The sequence below is a fragment of the Oreochromis aureus genome, linkage group 4 (genome assembly GCF_013358895.1).
Source record: "Oreochromis aureus strain Israel breed Guangdong linkage group 4, ZZ_aureus, whole genome shotgun sequence".
Taxonomy (NCBI): domain Eukaryota; kingdom Metazoa; phylum Chordata; class Actinopteri; order Cichliformes; family Cichlidae; genus Oreochromis; species Oreochromis aureus.
The window spans coordinates 6,583,228-6,597,209 of NC_052945.1; the positions used below are offsets into that span (position 1 = coordinate 6,583,228).

A 13,982-nucleotide genomic window follows, 5' to 3' on the forward strand; every position below is an offset into this window, starting at 1 on the left:
CACTGTAAAATAATGAACTTCACATTGTTTGGAAACGGCCATATATCCCCTCCCAGACTGACTGGCACGCAACGATTGTTTCTCTAAAATATTTGCAGATGTATTTCCTCCATGGAATTACTTGGGGACCAGCAAAACTGCCAAAAGTTCTGCTTTGAGTCAGCAGTGGGCTGCTACTTACCCACTTAATTTATTCAATCTGGGATAAAGAGTCGAAACATTGACTCTACGTAAGTGATTTATTGCGTGACTAAATCTATGAGTACATATGTTTGTGTAGATATAGGTCAATGTATGTATATATGAATGAGCTGTATAGCTTGTATACATATTAATGCATTGGTGTGATTTACATCTCTATATATGTAGGCCATAAGTTTTTTTGAAAGGAAGATGAATGTTGCAGTCATTTATTTAAAAATAAGAAGGGGCAGGATTATAGCTTATACTTCTTTATACTCCCTTTTATAACATAAAATGCATAAAAGTTGAGTCACTTACATTCAATCAAAAGCCACGACCTTATCTCTATTGAAAATTTGTGGAGTGTTTAAAAGCCAGGAAACTTTCACAAATTCTGCCAAGAATAGTGGTGAAATATCAAGCCAGAATTATTCCAGTAGCTTGTTGATGGCTACCAAAAGCATCTGGTTGAGGTCCAACTTGCTAAGGGAAGTTTAGCCAAATATTAGTGGGTTGTATGTTTGTCTGTATGTATACTTTTGACCCTGTGTGGATTAGACAAAATCCAAAATAATAAACATGTGCACCCAGTTGTTCTTTTTCAAAGACATTAAAGATGCACACTGCATAATCATTCGACCCTGGAAAAAGAATAGTTCCAAGAATTAATTAAAATCCCCAAAATTACGATGACATTCACACCCATGATTGGATGTAAACTCTTGACCACAACTGTATCCATCTGTGGAACCAGTGAGGATGCTTTCACACACTGCTTCTGCGTTTTGGCTTGTTTTAAATAATGACACTCTGTAATATGTGATGTTTTGACCAGATTACTTTTTTTATTATGTCCTGACAGTAAAACCTTATCATTTAAAGAGGGTGTACTTTTTTTTTTTTTTACCATGGTTATAAGTGTAAAATACTCTACAACAACTGAATAATTCAGTCTCTCAAAATGCGCTACATGTACTGTGAACTTGAAAGGCTATTTAAACTTTCAGCACATGTCAAGAAATAAATAAAAGTGAGCTTAAAATTGAGTCATCTGATTCTAAGATTAACAGAAACATGTCAGATTACTTCACCACATACATCATTTATTTAAAAAACAGCGTACAGAAAACAAAACCAGTGTTAAAATGGCAGATCTGACACCAAAACCCTAAAAGAAATCATGAAAAGGCTGAGAACAGATTGTAGCTGAAACATAATATTATGTTCAAATTTTTCAATACTGGATGTAAATCATGTATAGAGTTCAAAGTCCAGTCTCTTGGAGCTGTAGAACTGCGATCCCTCCTGGTCCACCCTCCTACAGTAAACACCACTGCTGAAATAGCCTTCATCCACCCAGTCCTGGAAAGACACCAGAAACAAAGAAAAGCTGAATGTTATTAGGGTTTTTAAATTTCCTTAAACCTAAAAGCTGTTAACTCTATGAGGTTCATTATTACATTGCTCTAGAGATCCACAACAAACACCTTTACAGTTAGGATAAGGTACAGTATAAGATGCTATAATCTATTCATTAATTTTCTGCCTCTTATCAGCCGAGACACCCTGACCTCTTCTTCTCAGCCACCTCCTCCAGCTCTTCTAGGGGGGACACCCTCCCAAACAGTCAACCTCACCCTATCTCAGCCTCCTTCCAAAGAGGCTTGTTTCTGCTACAGCTATCTGTGATGTCATTCTTTCAATGACTACCCAAAACCATAGCTGAGATTAGGAGCATAGTCTGACCAGAGAATCGACACCTTCACACTCTGTCTTCAACACAATCGATCAGTACAGTGTCTGCATTACTGCAGATGCTGTAACAGTCTGAGATACTTGAACACCTCCCCAACACGGAATGAACACTCCACCCATTCCCAGTTGGAAACCCAGGCCTCAGACTTAGAGGATGAAAAAATTTTTAGTCTAAAAAGATTCGATTACTGTTATCGATGGCCACAGAGGGAAACATTTCGCTTTTGATCATTTTAAACAGTCACCTACAAACACTTAACAGAAGTCCTGTCATTCAATTTCAAGTAGTTTTAGGAGAGTACCTGCATCTGCTGGCTTGTGAAAGGGCCGTAGACTTCTGAATTATCCTTATTTTCCCACTTGTACTCCCACATCACTTCATCGCTCACTGGATGGAAGGCAAAATGGGATTAAACCAAAAATATAGTCTTTGAAAATTAAAGTAGATAAAATAACTAAATTACCCCTTTTATTGTCATCTTTGTCCTCAGCTGTTTCACCATGCTTCTCATCAAACTTGTCAGCAAACATGTCAAGCTCATCTCCTTCTTCCTCCTCCTCACCCCCCACCGCTGGCCGCTTGCTAGTCATGCTCTTCAACATGTAGGCCAGTTTTTCGTAGGTTTGCTGATAGATTTCAAACATCCCGGATCCAACCAGTCGGTCAGCTAGCGCTGTGAGCCGATCAAGCTTTTCCGTATCCCTTTTGGTCTCCTCTGTGGATTTTTCTTCTTCCCTCAGCTTTCCCTTCTTCCGTCCTCCAAGGCCTCCTAACCGACGGAGCGCTGTAGCGACTGTTTCTCCAGGCTGCAGTAGTTCGATGACCGCTTCAGTGAGCTGGTGCTGTGTGTAGGATGCCAGTGGGTCCTCTGGAGGCTCTGCCTCTTCCTCCTCCTCTTCTTCTTCTTCTTGGTCTGCTTGCTGTTCTTCTCTCTGTTTTTCTTCCTCTGCCTCGTCCTCATCGCCTGCTCTGCGTGTCCTTTTGGCTCCAAGACCTTTCTTCTTTTTTTTGAAAGGCTGCTCTCTTATTCTCACCTGAAGAAAGAAGAGACTTTTATTACTGAACACTGTTTAAAATATGAAGCACCTGTCACCAAAATGAGATTACAAACCCATGAAATACACAGACACCAACACTCAAAAGCAGATTCCGGCTGAAGAAAGCAGACAAGAAATAAAAATAGTGACAGAGAAAGAATTAACAGTGGTATAATAAAAAGGAACTTAATTACCCAGTCAATGTTATCAAGCCAGTTGTCTCTAATCTGTTGCTCCTTTTTGATGAAATAGTTTCCCTCTGAGTCAAAGTGTCCTTCTTGCATCTCCTCTTCCAGGTTGAAAGGAGTAATAGAAACTCCCTCATCAAAGTCAATGGTTGCTCCCTCTTGACCTGAAAACACAGTTGGCATGGTCGTATTAACCAACTACTCACAAATGATGCTTATGGGTTTTTTCCTGATTCAGAGCGGGTCTTTGGCAAAGCAGTATGTATGTGTTACTTTATTTGCATCTGGTTATTTATGACCAATTATTTCACTTGTGAATTTCCATTGGCTGTGACTAAAAACCCGCTGGGGTCCTGCCAAAATTCGCTCTGTGTAGGAAAAACCCTGATTTAGCCAAAACGACATCTTTCACTTGCACAGGACAGAAATCAGAGAATTCAGCACCCCCTCTTGCTAAAATGAGTTTGATTTCTTTAAAGTGGGATTAGGTAGGGACACATAATTAAGCAAACTACAGGGTGGACCATTTATATGGATACACCGTAATACCATGGGAATGGTTGGTGATATTAAAGTCCTGTTTGTGGCACATTAGTATATGTGAGGGGGCAAACTCCTCAAGATGGGTGGTGACCATGGTGGCCATTTAGAAGTCGGCCATCTTGGATACAACTTTTGGTTTTTCAATATGAAGCGGGCCATGTGACACATCAAACTTATTGGTAATGTCACAAGAAAAACAATGGTGTGCTTGGTTTCAACGTAACTTTATTCTTTCATGAGTTATTTACAAGTTTCTGACCACTTATAAATGCTGCCCATTGTGTTGGATTGTCAATGCAACCCTCTTCTCCCACTCTTCACACACTGATAGCAACACCGCAGGAGAAATGCCAGCACAGGCATCCAGTATCCGTAGTTTCAGGTGCTACACATCTCGTATCTTCACACCATAGACAATTGCCTTCAGATGACCCCAAAGATAAAAGTCTTGGAGGGATCCATCCAATGTGGGTTAGTGTCAGACCAATAGCGGTGGTTTTGTTTGTTAACTTCACCATTCACATAAAAGTTTGCCTCATCACTGAACAAAATCTTCCGCGTGAACTGAGGGTCCTGTTCCAATTTTTGTTTTGCCCATTCTGCAAATTCTGTGCGCCAATCTGGGTCATCCTCGTTGAGATGCTGCAGTAGCTGGAGTTTGTAAGGGTGCCATTTATGAGTAGCTAACATCCGCCGAAGGGATGTTCGACTAATGCCACTCTCCAGTCACATGCGGCAAGTGCTACGCTGTGGGCTCTTGCTGAATGAAGCTAGGACAGCCACTGATGTTTCTTCATTAGTGACAGTTTTCTTGCGTCCACATTTTGGCAAATCCAACACTGAACCAGTTTCACGAAACTTAGCAAGCAGTTTGCTAACTGTAGCATGGGAGATGGGTGGTCTCGTAGGGTGTCTTGCATTGAAATCTGCTGCAATGACCCGGTTACTGCGTTCACCAGATATCAACATAATTTCGATCCGCTCCTCACGTGTTAACCCCTTCGACATGTCAATGGCTGTGAACAAAGAGAAACTTGTAAATAACTCATGAAAGAATAAAGTTACGTTGAAACCAAGCACACCATTGTTTTTCTTGTGACATTACCAATAAGTTTGATGTGTCACATGGCCCTCTTCCTATTGAAAAAACAAAAGTTGTATCCAAGATGACCGACTTCTAAATGGCCACCATAGTCACCACCCATCTTGAGGAGTTTGCCCCCTCACATATACTAATGTGCCACAAACAGGACTTTAATATCACCAACCATTCCCATTTTATTATTGTGCATGCATATAAATGGCCCACCCTGTATAATCTTGATCAGGACTTTGGATTCCCACAATTAAATGAGTACAATCATGTGATATTCAGAATACATGCTCCAACAGTTAAAACCTTGAGTACCTAACCACATGTGTGAATGTACCACACAAACTGAAATTTTCTAGATGTAGTCTGGATGACTAACACTATGGAAAAAGACATGCAGTGCCAAATAAACTGTCTGGCACTGCAGAAGGTGAAGCGCTTGTCCCTCAGAGTGACTCATCATTTGGTATTTCGAAATGCTTTGGGTTTAGCAACTATTGTTAACAAAGTAGAAGTTATATACAAAGAGTGCTGTGTGTCTGCACTTTAAAGCAACACAACTAACTAAAAAGACACTACGACCAATGCATGAAGGCCAAGTAAAACAAGGCAATGCTCTAGTGAATCCTCCAAAAATTTGCTCAGATAACACGAGGCTGTACGATGTGTCTCTGTATCTGTTCAGCTGACAAAGACACACTGAAATCACCAGTCAACTAAAACTCATTTGGCCAAAAATGTTTGTCAACTTAACAGACCTAAGATATGTTATCCCCTTCAGCAATTACTTTTCCAAAGTGGCACTACCTCTACTATATGCAAAACATTCCAGGGGGAAATAAAAGGGATCATAATATCTCATAAAATCCCAATTCTAAGAAAACAAACTGTCCCTTTAAAGAAATCGCTCTAAATTTGACTCAGTGTGGGGGAAATAAACATGTGAAGAGTAACCAAGACCACTTAAGAGTTACAGATACAGCTTAAATAATCAACATACCCTCAACATCATCACTGTCTAAAATATTATATTTGCTGCTGTTTGTGTCTTCTCCTTCATCCTCTTCATCGCTGTCGAGGGAATGTTTACCCTTAAACCTGGAGCCTGGTCCGCTGACAGCTTCACAACTCTATTTTAAGAGTAGAAGAAAAAGAAAAATAACACAAATATTTCACCAAGTGAACTGAAATGACATAAAATTAAAAAAAATAAAGATATATTGACTACTCTTATTTCATCAATTTGTTCTTGAAAAATAAACAAAACAGACACACACACACACACACACACAGAGTAGTTTGCTTTTAATGGTTTCGTCTCAAAAATGATCATAAAGAAAAAAAAAAGGATAAAAAGGCTCTAACATTTTATTAACAGTGCCAAAACACACGAAAAACTCTCTCAGTTAATGCTGCTTCTGCTGTGGTCAAATTTAATTCTTAGGCCACCAAGTATAGTCTTTACTAGAGTTATTTGCTTATACAATGCATCTGTGTTTTTAGGATGACTATGAACTATAAATGACTGATATATAAATGTGTGCTCACACCATGGGGCTTGACAGATAATACCCTGCCAAACTGCTATCACACTGTGAAGTGTTTATGCCTTTCTCTGAAACTGCCATCACCAAGTACTTTTGGCTGCTTTTTAAATCACAGTTTGTTTTATTCATTTTATGAATAAATCCCTTCAAAGTATTCAGACTGGGCTTAAAAGTATGTGTGAACTGGAGAAGGATTAAATTAATAAAGAGACAGTCCAGCAGACGTTGAATACAGATGTGCACTATAAGTCACAGACTGAGGGACACTTCAAACTGCCAGCCATGTACACTTATGACCCTGCATGGATTAGACAAATTCCAAATTATTTTTTTGTTTTTTAAAGTCTCAATGATATATGCTGTACAATAATTCCATTCTGGGAAAGAACACCTCAAAAAAGTCGTTAAAAGCCCAAATTTAGCATGAGATGCATGCCCTGACTGTACGTAAACATCTGCAGCTTTGCATTTGCTTTGAGCATCTCTGGTACAGATGCTTATGTGGCGTTAAGCTGTCTCTTTAGAACATGTTGCTAACTAGTTTGTTACATCAAAAGCTGGAACATTGCTAAACAATGACCACACATTTGCGTTTTTCAATACACTAAATACATAATAGATGAATACAGGCCAATATGATGACATCAGATTGTTTCACTCTACGAAAGTATGTGTCAGCATCAGCCACAATCTTTCCATTATTATTGACTATATACACAACTGTATCCATGACAATGACAAATACTAAATTTCGGTAACTGACTTATACTTGCGCATTATTGTGCCATTTTAACATTGGAGATATCGAAAGTACGTGTGTGATGCTTGGCTGTAAACAACTAGTAAGAATCTAATTGCACTACAAAATAATTATTGCTAACCTCTGCCACCACAGCAGTCTATACTTTTTAAATAACCGTGTAAAGAAGACAGCATTACCTTTTTATTCGGGACATCGTCTTCGAGGTCAAACTCACCGTTGCCATCCTCAAATGTTACTTTTCTTTTCGACATGGTGCTACAGGAGGAAAAACAGTGACTGTTTTATTCCCGTGCGACAACTGAAGGTGAGCTGTGATGTTACTTGCGCAGTTTTATGAAACTTTTAAGGCGCGTAACCCTGTAACGCTGTAATAATTAGCCGTGAACATGCAACACGGGTTAGCTCTGTGGCTAACATGTTAGCCAAAAACATGAGCTACAAACCACATGCAAAACAAATACTACATCTCAAAACGCCTTTGTAGAGGTGAAATAACACTTACTGAGTATAATATTTGCACGCAATAGGTGAAATATGAAAAGGAATCTATTAAAGTAATGTTTTGCTGTAAAATGATGTAAAAACCTACCGAAAATTATTCAAACGACGTTCGTTTTCGACTCAGTTTCTTCTTTTCATGTTTTCACGTTGTCGTTAACAAACAATGATAAGGCGCACTACCGCCACCAGCTGACGAGGAGTATGAATTGTATTGTATTGTCTCGATGCATGCTCAATCATCCAGGTAAGTAAAAATCCCCCAAAATTGATTCTGTTCACTGAATCACTGAATCATCCACTGATAAAGCTAGATGAACAGAATCAACTTTTGGGGAATTGGATTGTATATTTCAGAAATACGTGTATTACAGACGTATATAGTGAGTTGTGTGTGAGGCTGGACCCTAAGAAAGGAGAAAAGAACTTGTAACGATTGGTTAGGCAGAGAGGTCGAGCTGGATAGGATTTAGTTGTTAAAGATAGAGATAGAAAAGTACTAATGAGTAAAGAGAAAGTTCTTAGACTTAGAGGTGGTGATGAAGGAAGAAAATGCATGAGATGGGAGAATAGTTAGTGAAAGTCAGTAGAAGCAAGACAGAATACATGTGTGTGAATCAGAGGCGGGTGTAACAGTGAAGCTGCAAATGCTAAAGGCAGTGAAAGTAGATCAACCATCCAAACTAAACAACAACGCTCTAAAGAGGTGAAAAAGAGAGTGCAGGCAGGGGAGTGTTGGTGGATACAAGTGTGAGGGCTGATGAGTAACAGAAAAAAAAAGCAGCAAGAAAGATTTACAAGGTGGTAGTGAGAGATGCCATGATGTGAAGATGGTGGCACTGACAAAAATACAGTAGGCAGCGATGAATATCCAAAGTATATAAGACATATACCAAGAAAGGGCTCCTCAGTGTATAAGGCCTTGGATGTCTCTACATGTTGGAGCCTTTTAGATTCTAAATTCTCTGAGGGCCATAAGGATAAAAAGGATAAGTGGATGTCAAAAATAGACACAAGCAAAGAAATGACGAGCCACATTTTCAGGAGGTCATTTAATGTTTTTCTGCTTTTAAATATATGGAAAAATATTAACTTTTTCTGAAGAAAGCTCAAGAATCAAGGGACATTTGCTACACATACAATGAGAGACTTGATCTAAACTTAACTGATATTAAGTTTAGATCAAGTAACACAAAATGCAGAAGTGAGAGGGCTGAGCATCTCACTTCCAGGTAGCACTTCTTGTCAGGAAGGTTGGTTTCAACTGCTGGTGTATGACCCATCAGCTCAAAGCAGACTCAAGCGCAGAGGCGAGAGAATATAATGTTACCAGGGTTTTGTTACCAGGAAGTGGGTCGAGTTATTTATATTTCAACGCTCGTCCTCTTGTTCATGAGGGAGAACCGGTGGTAGTAACCTGAAACTATACATTCAAACATTGTCTGGATCTGGAGGAGAACAATCGGCTTCACGATCAGGAATGACAAGAATCAAAAGAAAATATGTGCGAATGTAATTAAGGTAAAGTCCACGCGAGAGGGCAAACTGACCCTGTGAGCGATTGATCATTGGCAGGGGTAAGTCTGAGTCACCGTTTTCTATTATGTCACTGTTGTTTATAGTTACTAGACAAAACTGTCGGATTATGGTAGATACAATTTAGCTGCACAGCTATACAACTGTTTTCATCGTGACTGTAACTTACTTATAGAAAAAGCTCATAATGGTTAAAATAGCAGTATGAGCACAGCACTACAGCAGTAATAAATTTACTGTGTTGGATGTAGTTTTTACTGCTATATATGCAAGTATTGCAGTTTTTTGGTTCCTCCGTGACATGACGTGGCGAGATTATTTAGCGTGGCTTAAATGGCTTAAAATTCATTCAAATCACATTTAAAAGACATTAAAATCAAAAGCAAAAAGTTAAAGGTACACAAACCCATTAAAGTTAAATAATCTGTACACTTTTAATATTAGCAGACTGTTTCACTAGAAACAGAAGATAAAATCTGTCTTGCTTGGTTTCACTGTAATGAGGAACACAGAGTAAGCTTGACTCTGATGACCTGAAATATCATTGCTTAATTTTTTCAAATTATTTATTTAGTTTTGAGTCCGTTTTTTAGCTTTTTCTGTTGTTTCAAAATGTTGCTACATCCACAACACTTTGTGGATGCGGTCGACTCACAGTCATGTAGGAAAATTAAAGCCTTGTGTAAAATCAGGCAGGTCATGTTAATAAATGTAACTAGCCTGACAATGATGAAAACTGATGTTAGTTTTTATTAGTACACATACTTTTCATAATTTTCATCAAGTATTTTTTCATTTTTATTTTAATTTACATTTGTTTTCTTCAACACCTGCCTTTACTTTTTAAGTTTCATGGATGTTTTGTATCATACCAACAAATCCATTTAGTGCTTTAAAATCATTGCTTTGACACACATAAAACAAGTACAGTAATTTAAGGGCCATGCATATTTTGCCGTGTCACTCTTCTGTCATGTGTTTGTTACATCTAGTGCAGATTTTGGTATAAATATCATCCGAATCAACAGCAATAAATCAGAACTTCTCCTGGTCGGCACTAAACGATTATTATCCAGAATTAACGATTTCTCTCTCACTATCAATAACTCGTTGGTCCCTATCTCTCCCTCTGTGAAAAGCTTGGGTGTCATTCTCGATAGCACACTATCCTTTAATTCACATATCAATAATGTTACACGTGCAGCATATTTTCAACTCCGTAACATTAATCGCATCCGCCCTTTCCTCACTCCTCATGCCACTGCCATTCTCGTCCATAATCTTGTCATCTCTCGGATTGATTACTGTAATTCATTATTATTTGGTCTCACACAAAAATCTATTAACAAGCTTCAACGTGTCCAGAACTCTGCTGCCCGTATTATTACTAGGACTTCTTCTACCCACCACATCTCCCCAATCCTGAAGCAGCTTCACTGGCTCCCGGTTAAATTTTGCATCCATTTTAAAATAATCCTTTATACATTTAAGGCTATTCATTCTCTCTCTCCACCATACCTCTCTGATTTAGTACAGATGAACCTCCCATCCCGGTGCCTCAGATCTTCATCTTCTCTTTCTCTCTCTGTTCCTTCCGCTCGTCTGATTACAATGGGGGGCAGGGCTTTTAGTTGCTCTGCCCCTCGGCTTTGGAATTCCTTACCCCCTGACCTCAGAAATATTAGTTCATTCTCTCTTTTTAAGTCCACTCTCAAAACTCATCTGTTTAAAATTGCTTATGTCTAAACCTCTGTAACTTTTATCTGTTATTCTTATTTCTGTGTATATTTCCAGTTTTTGTGTTTTTATTCATTGTACAGTGTCCTTGGGTGCTTTGAAAGGCGCTATTTTTAAATAAAATGTATTATTATTATTGTTATTATCAGCGCTCTCTCTTTTTCAGTTGTTGTGATGAAGCTTCATGAGAAGATTTTAACCCATTACCTCTCGTGCACATCTCCAGTGGATAAAGAGGGATATCTCAACAAAAAGGTTTGAGATGATATACATCATAAACAATGTGAAATCACTTTTCATGTGCAAATACAATCTTTTTGTTTGACTTTATTTATCTCAAATGTCCCCATAGAAAAACCGAAATGACACCTACCACCGGCGGTGGTTTGTCCTGAAGGCAAACTTGCTTTTTTACCAGGAGCGCCCAGCTGACAGACACCTGCTGGGTGTCATTGTGCTGGAAGGGTGTGCTGTTCAGCACTCGGAGACCGATGGACATTTTACCTTCTCCCTGGTGTTTGGGCCTGGACTCAAAACCTACAGATTTGCAGCAGTAGATCGCCAGGGTCAAGAGAGCTGGGTGAAAGCTCTCCACTCAGCCAGCCACTGTTACCTCTCCATGCTGGTGAAAGACCTAGCGAGACAGTATGAAGGTGTGTTAGGAGTACTGCCACCTATACATCAAATTCTCATGTTTTTTGCTTTCAATCAGCCAGTTTTCTCAATATGATTTTAATCTATTGAAAAAACTGGCTGTACTTAAACGGCTCACTGAGCTCTTAAAAAAGCGTCAAAGTAGAATAGTCTGGTTTGATTACAGCAAGTTATTTCCCCCAGTCCTGAGATATCACAGCACATAACCTGAATGTAAAATTTAACTGTTGAAATTTTTACACTTTATATATACAAGCAGGGTTCTCTGTTCATATTTTGGTTTCTATTCACAGAAGCTAAGCAGCAGCAAAGCCTGGGTGAGTCCCACCCCTCTGTCAGTGCCCTCAAGCTGCCCACAAACAGCTTCTTATTCACCACAACACAGCAAACAGCAGTAGTCAGAGAGGGGAGGAGCTTCAGTGCCAGCACCCTTTTACAAGCACCTTCCATACCAGCTAAAGCAGTGGCAAAAAAGTCCCCCAAACTTTGGACCAGGAGACATGCTCATGTCACACCTCTTAATGGACCGGCACCTTTGTATGGGGAGTGGCCTTTGGTGGGATTTGACCCGCTCGAGGATTTTAGCACACTCCATGAATATTATGGCCAGGAAGTGAAGAAAGTGCGAGAGGACTGGCTGAAAAGTCGGCAAAAAGAAGAGGACCACACTGAACAAGATCTTATTGACCTGGGGTGAAAGAAAAAAGAGTTTAGTGTTTCCTTAGGAGGAACTGAGATGGGGTGAGTCATGTGTGTCAAAGAGGAAGCGAGCCTGTTTTAGTATTTTGACATTTTTGGCAGACACCTGACATCTGTCTGATCAACGCTGATCATTTTTAGATTAGCTTTAAACTCTTCGACACAAAGTTCCGATTTACTAGATTCTGTGAAAACACACTGGAATGTAAAGCAGGGTAGATGCTGTTCAAAGGGGCCTTTTATTTTTATATTTCATGGCAATATTTTACACCTGTGATTTTCTTGCTGTGGGACGCCCACCATGATGCAGTGTTAAATAAAAGAGTATTATATGAAATTCATGGTGTGATCAAATGAAACTTGTCTATTGTTTTTTTTATGACTTGTAATTGGTTCGTTGGCATGTTGACACACAACTTTGATGCACAAAATGCAAATGAAAACATAACTCAAAAGAGCCCCTTCTTAAATCTACGCCTGTGATTAACAGTGGTGGTAAGAAAGTCCATGTCCTGAAGGTAGATGAGCTTAAATACCATCCAAAGCAAAAGAAAGTGCACAAGAGAGGTGAAGGAGAGAGTGCAAGCATGAGTGTCACCAGTGATTTGTGACAGAAGGATGGCAGCAAGAGTGAAAGGGAAGGTTTAGAAGATGGTAGAGAGACCTGCTATCATGTAGTGGTTTGGAGATGGTTGCACTGACAAAAATACAAGAGGTGACAGAGTTGAGGATGTTAAGCTTTTCATTCGCAGGTTAGAAATCAGTACATCAGAGGGACATCAGAAAGTCAGAGAGGCAAGGCTGAGGTGGTTTGGACATGTGAAGAGCAGGGATTGTGGATATACTGGACAAAGGGTGGAGGAAAAGAGGAAAACCACAGAGAAGATTCATGGATGTAGTGAAGGAGGGTCGCTGTGACAGAGGAGGTAGATGAGCCGCTGTGGTGATTTCTAAAAGAAGCAGCCGAAAGAAAAAGAAGAAGTGACCTGGATGACTGAGAAACTTCACAGACAAGAAGCAGTAAAGGAACATGAACAGTAGAGGGAGCTGCAGGCACAGTGTGTGACTGATTTATGGAAACATGCAAGACACACAAAGAATGCAGCTGGTTTACATATTTAAGAAATTTAAGTGGCTTTAGTTAAGTTAGTTGCTGGTTACTTTTATCAGCAGTGTCCACAATTCAGCTGTCCTGCAACTTGAAAAACAACAACAGACACCTGAAGTGCTTTTGAAATTCACTGAATGGCGATTGATGTAACACAATCACAGATGGACTCAAATAACCAAACAGAGTAACCTCAGACTGGACGGTGATCAAACACACAGTATGACATTACAAACTCTCATGTCTCCCGTGTCACTCCAATTTGCTAAGGCCATCTTCCCCATAGGTCAAGCAGGGAGCTTCTCCACATTCCACACCCTACAGACATACATACCAGTCATCCAGAAATGATAGATGGCTTCTCAAGAGCGTGGTGGGATGCGTCACATTACAGCACAGGCGCCTGCAATGTACACACACATCTGTATGAAAGCATTCCGCCACAGCGGCGAGTAAACACACTGTGCAGACAGTGAAGTCAGTAAACTGCAGCAGCTGACACATCTGTGAAAAGTTTGAGATGTTGCAGCTCGTTTGCATATTTTTTAAGAAGTGCTTGACTCTCGTGTCCAACTAGAAGGGCCAGTTTGAAGAAAACCACTTTGATTTATTTGTTATTTTACTGAAGACCGATTTTAAA

The 13,982-nt window shown here is 39.6% G+C and overlaps 2 protein-coding genes across 3 annotated transcripts; one reads left to right on the forward strand and one right to left on the reverse strand.

Moving 5' to 3' along the window:
• Positions 1-1,008: 1,008 nt before the first annotated feature.
• Positions 1,009-7,797, reverse strand: cd2bp2 (CD2 (cytoplasmic tail) binding protein 2). The gene is made up of 7 exons (XM_031750645.2): positions 7,700-7,797; positions 7,287-7,365; positions 5,801-5,930; positions 3,171-3,328; positions 2,403-2,973; positions 2,241-2,326; positions 1,009-1,545 (listed from the first exon to the last, which is right to left on the reverse strand). Exons 2-7 carry the CDS (start codon positions 7,359-7,361, stop codon positions 1,435-1,437), a joined length of 1,131 nt encoding a protein of 376 aa, XP_031606505.1. The 5' UTR covers positions 7,362-7,365; positions 7,700-7,797; the 3' UTR covers positions 1,009-1,434.
• On the forward strand, positions 7,278-12,578 carry pheta2 (PH domain containing endocytic trafficking adaptor 2). Of its 2 annotated transcripts, none has more exons than XM_031750657.2 (4): positions 7,278-7,414; positions 11,048-11,136; positions 11,234-11,534; positions 11,829-12,578. In XM_031750657.2, exons 2-4 carry the CDS (start codon positions 11,056-11,058, stop codon positions 12,230-12,232), a joined length of 786 nt encoding a protein of 261 aa, XP_031606517.2. In that variant the 5' UTR covers positions 7,278-7,414; positions 11,048-11,055; the 3' UTR covers positions 12,233-12,578. The 2 variants fall into 2 exon arrangements, with proteins under 2 accessions (XP_031606517.2, XP_031606526.2); XM_031750666.2 differs by lacking the exon at positions 7,278-7,414 and adding an exon at positions 8,874-9,185.
• The last annotated feature ends 1,404 nt before the right edge of the window (positions 12,579-13,982 follow it).

What these genes read in the sequence shown, in the direction of transcription:
- pheta2 (XM_031750657.2), top strand. Translation starts at nt 11,056, where the DNA reads ATGAAGCTTCATGAGAAGATTTTAACCCATTACCTCTCGTGCACATCT. An exon ending in AGGGATATCTCAACAAAAAG is followed by an intron (nt 11,137 to 11,233) that starts GTTTGAGATGAT and finishes ATGTCCCCATAG; the next exon opens with AAAAACCGAAATGACACCTA. An exon ending in CCTAGCGAGACAGTATGAAG is followed by an intron (nt 11,535 to 11,828) that starts GTGTGTTAGGAG and finishes TTCTATTCACAG; the next exon opens with AAGCTAAGCAGCAGCAAAGC.
- cd2bp2 (XM_031750645.2), bottom strand. Translation starts at nt 7,361, where the DNA reads ATGTCGAAAAGAAAAGTAACATTTGAGGATGGCAACGGTGAGTTTGAC. An exon ending in ACGATGTCCCGAATAAAAAG is followed by an intron (nt 5,931 to 7,286) that starts GTAATGCTGTCT and finishes CTCTTAAAATAG; the next exon opens with AGTTGTGAAGCTGTCAGCGG. An exon ending in GGCTTGATAACATTGACTGG is followed by an intron (nt 2,974 to 3,170) that starts GTAATTAAGTTC and finishes TTCTTTCTTCAG; the next exon opens with GTGAGAATAAGAGAGCAGCC.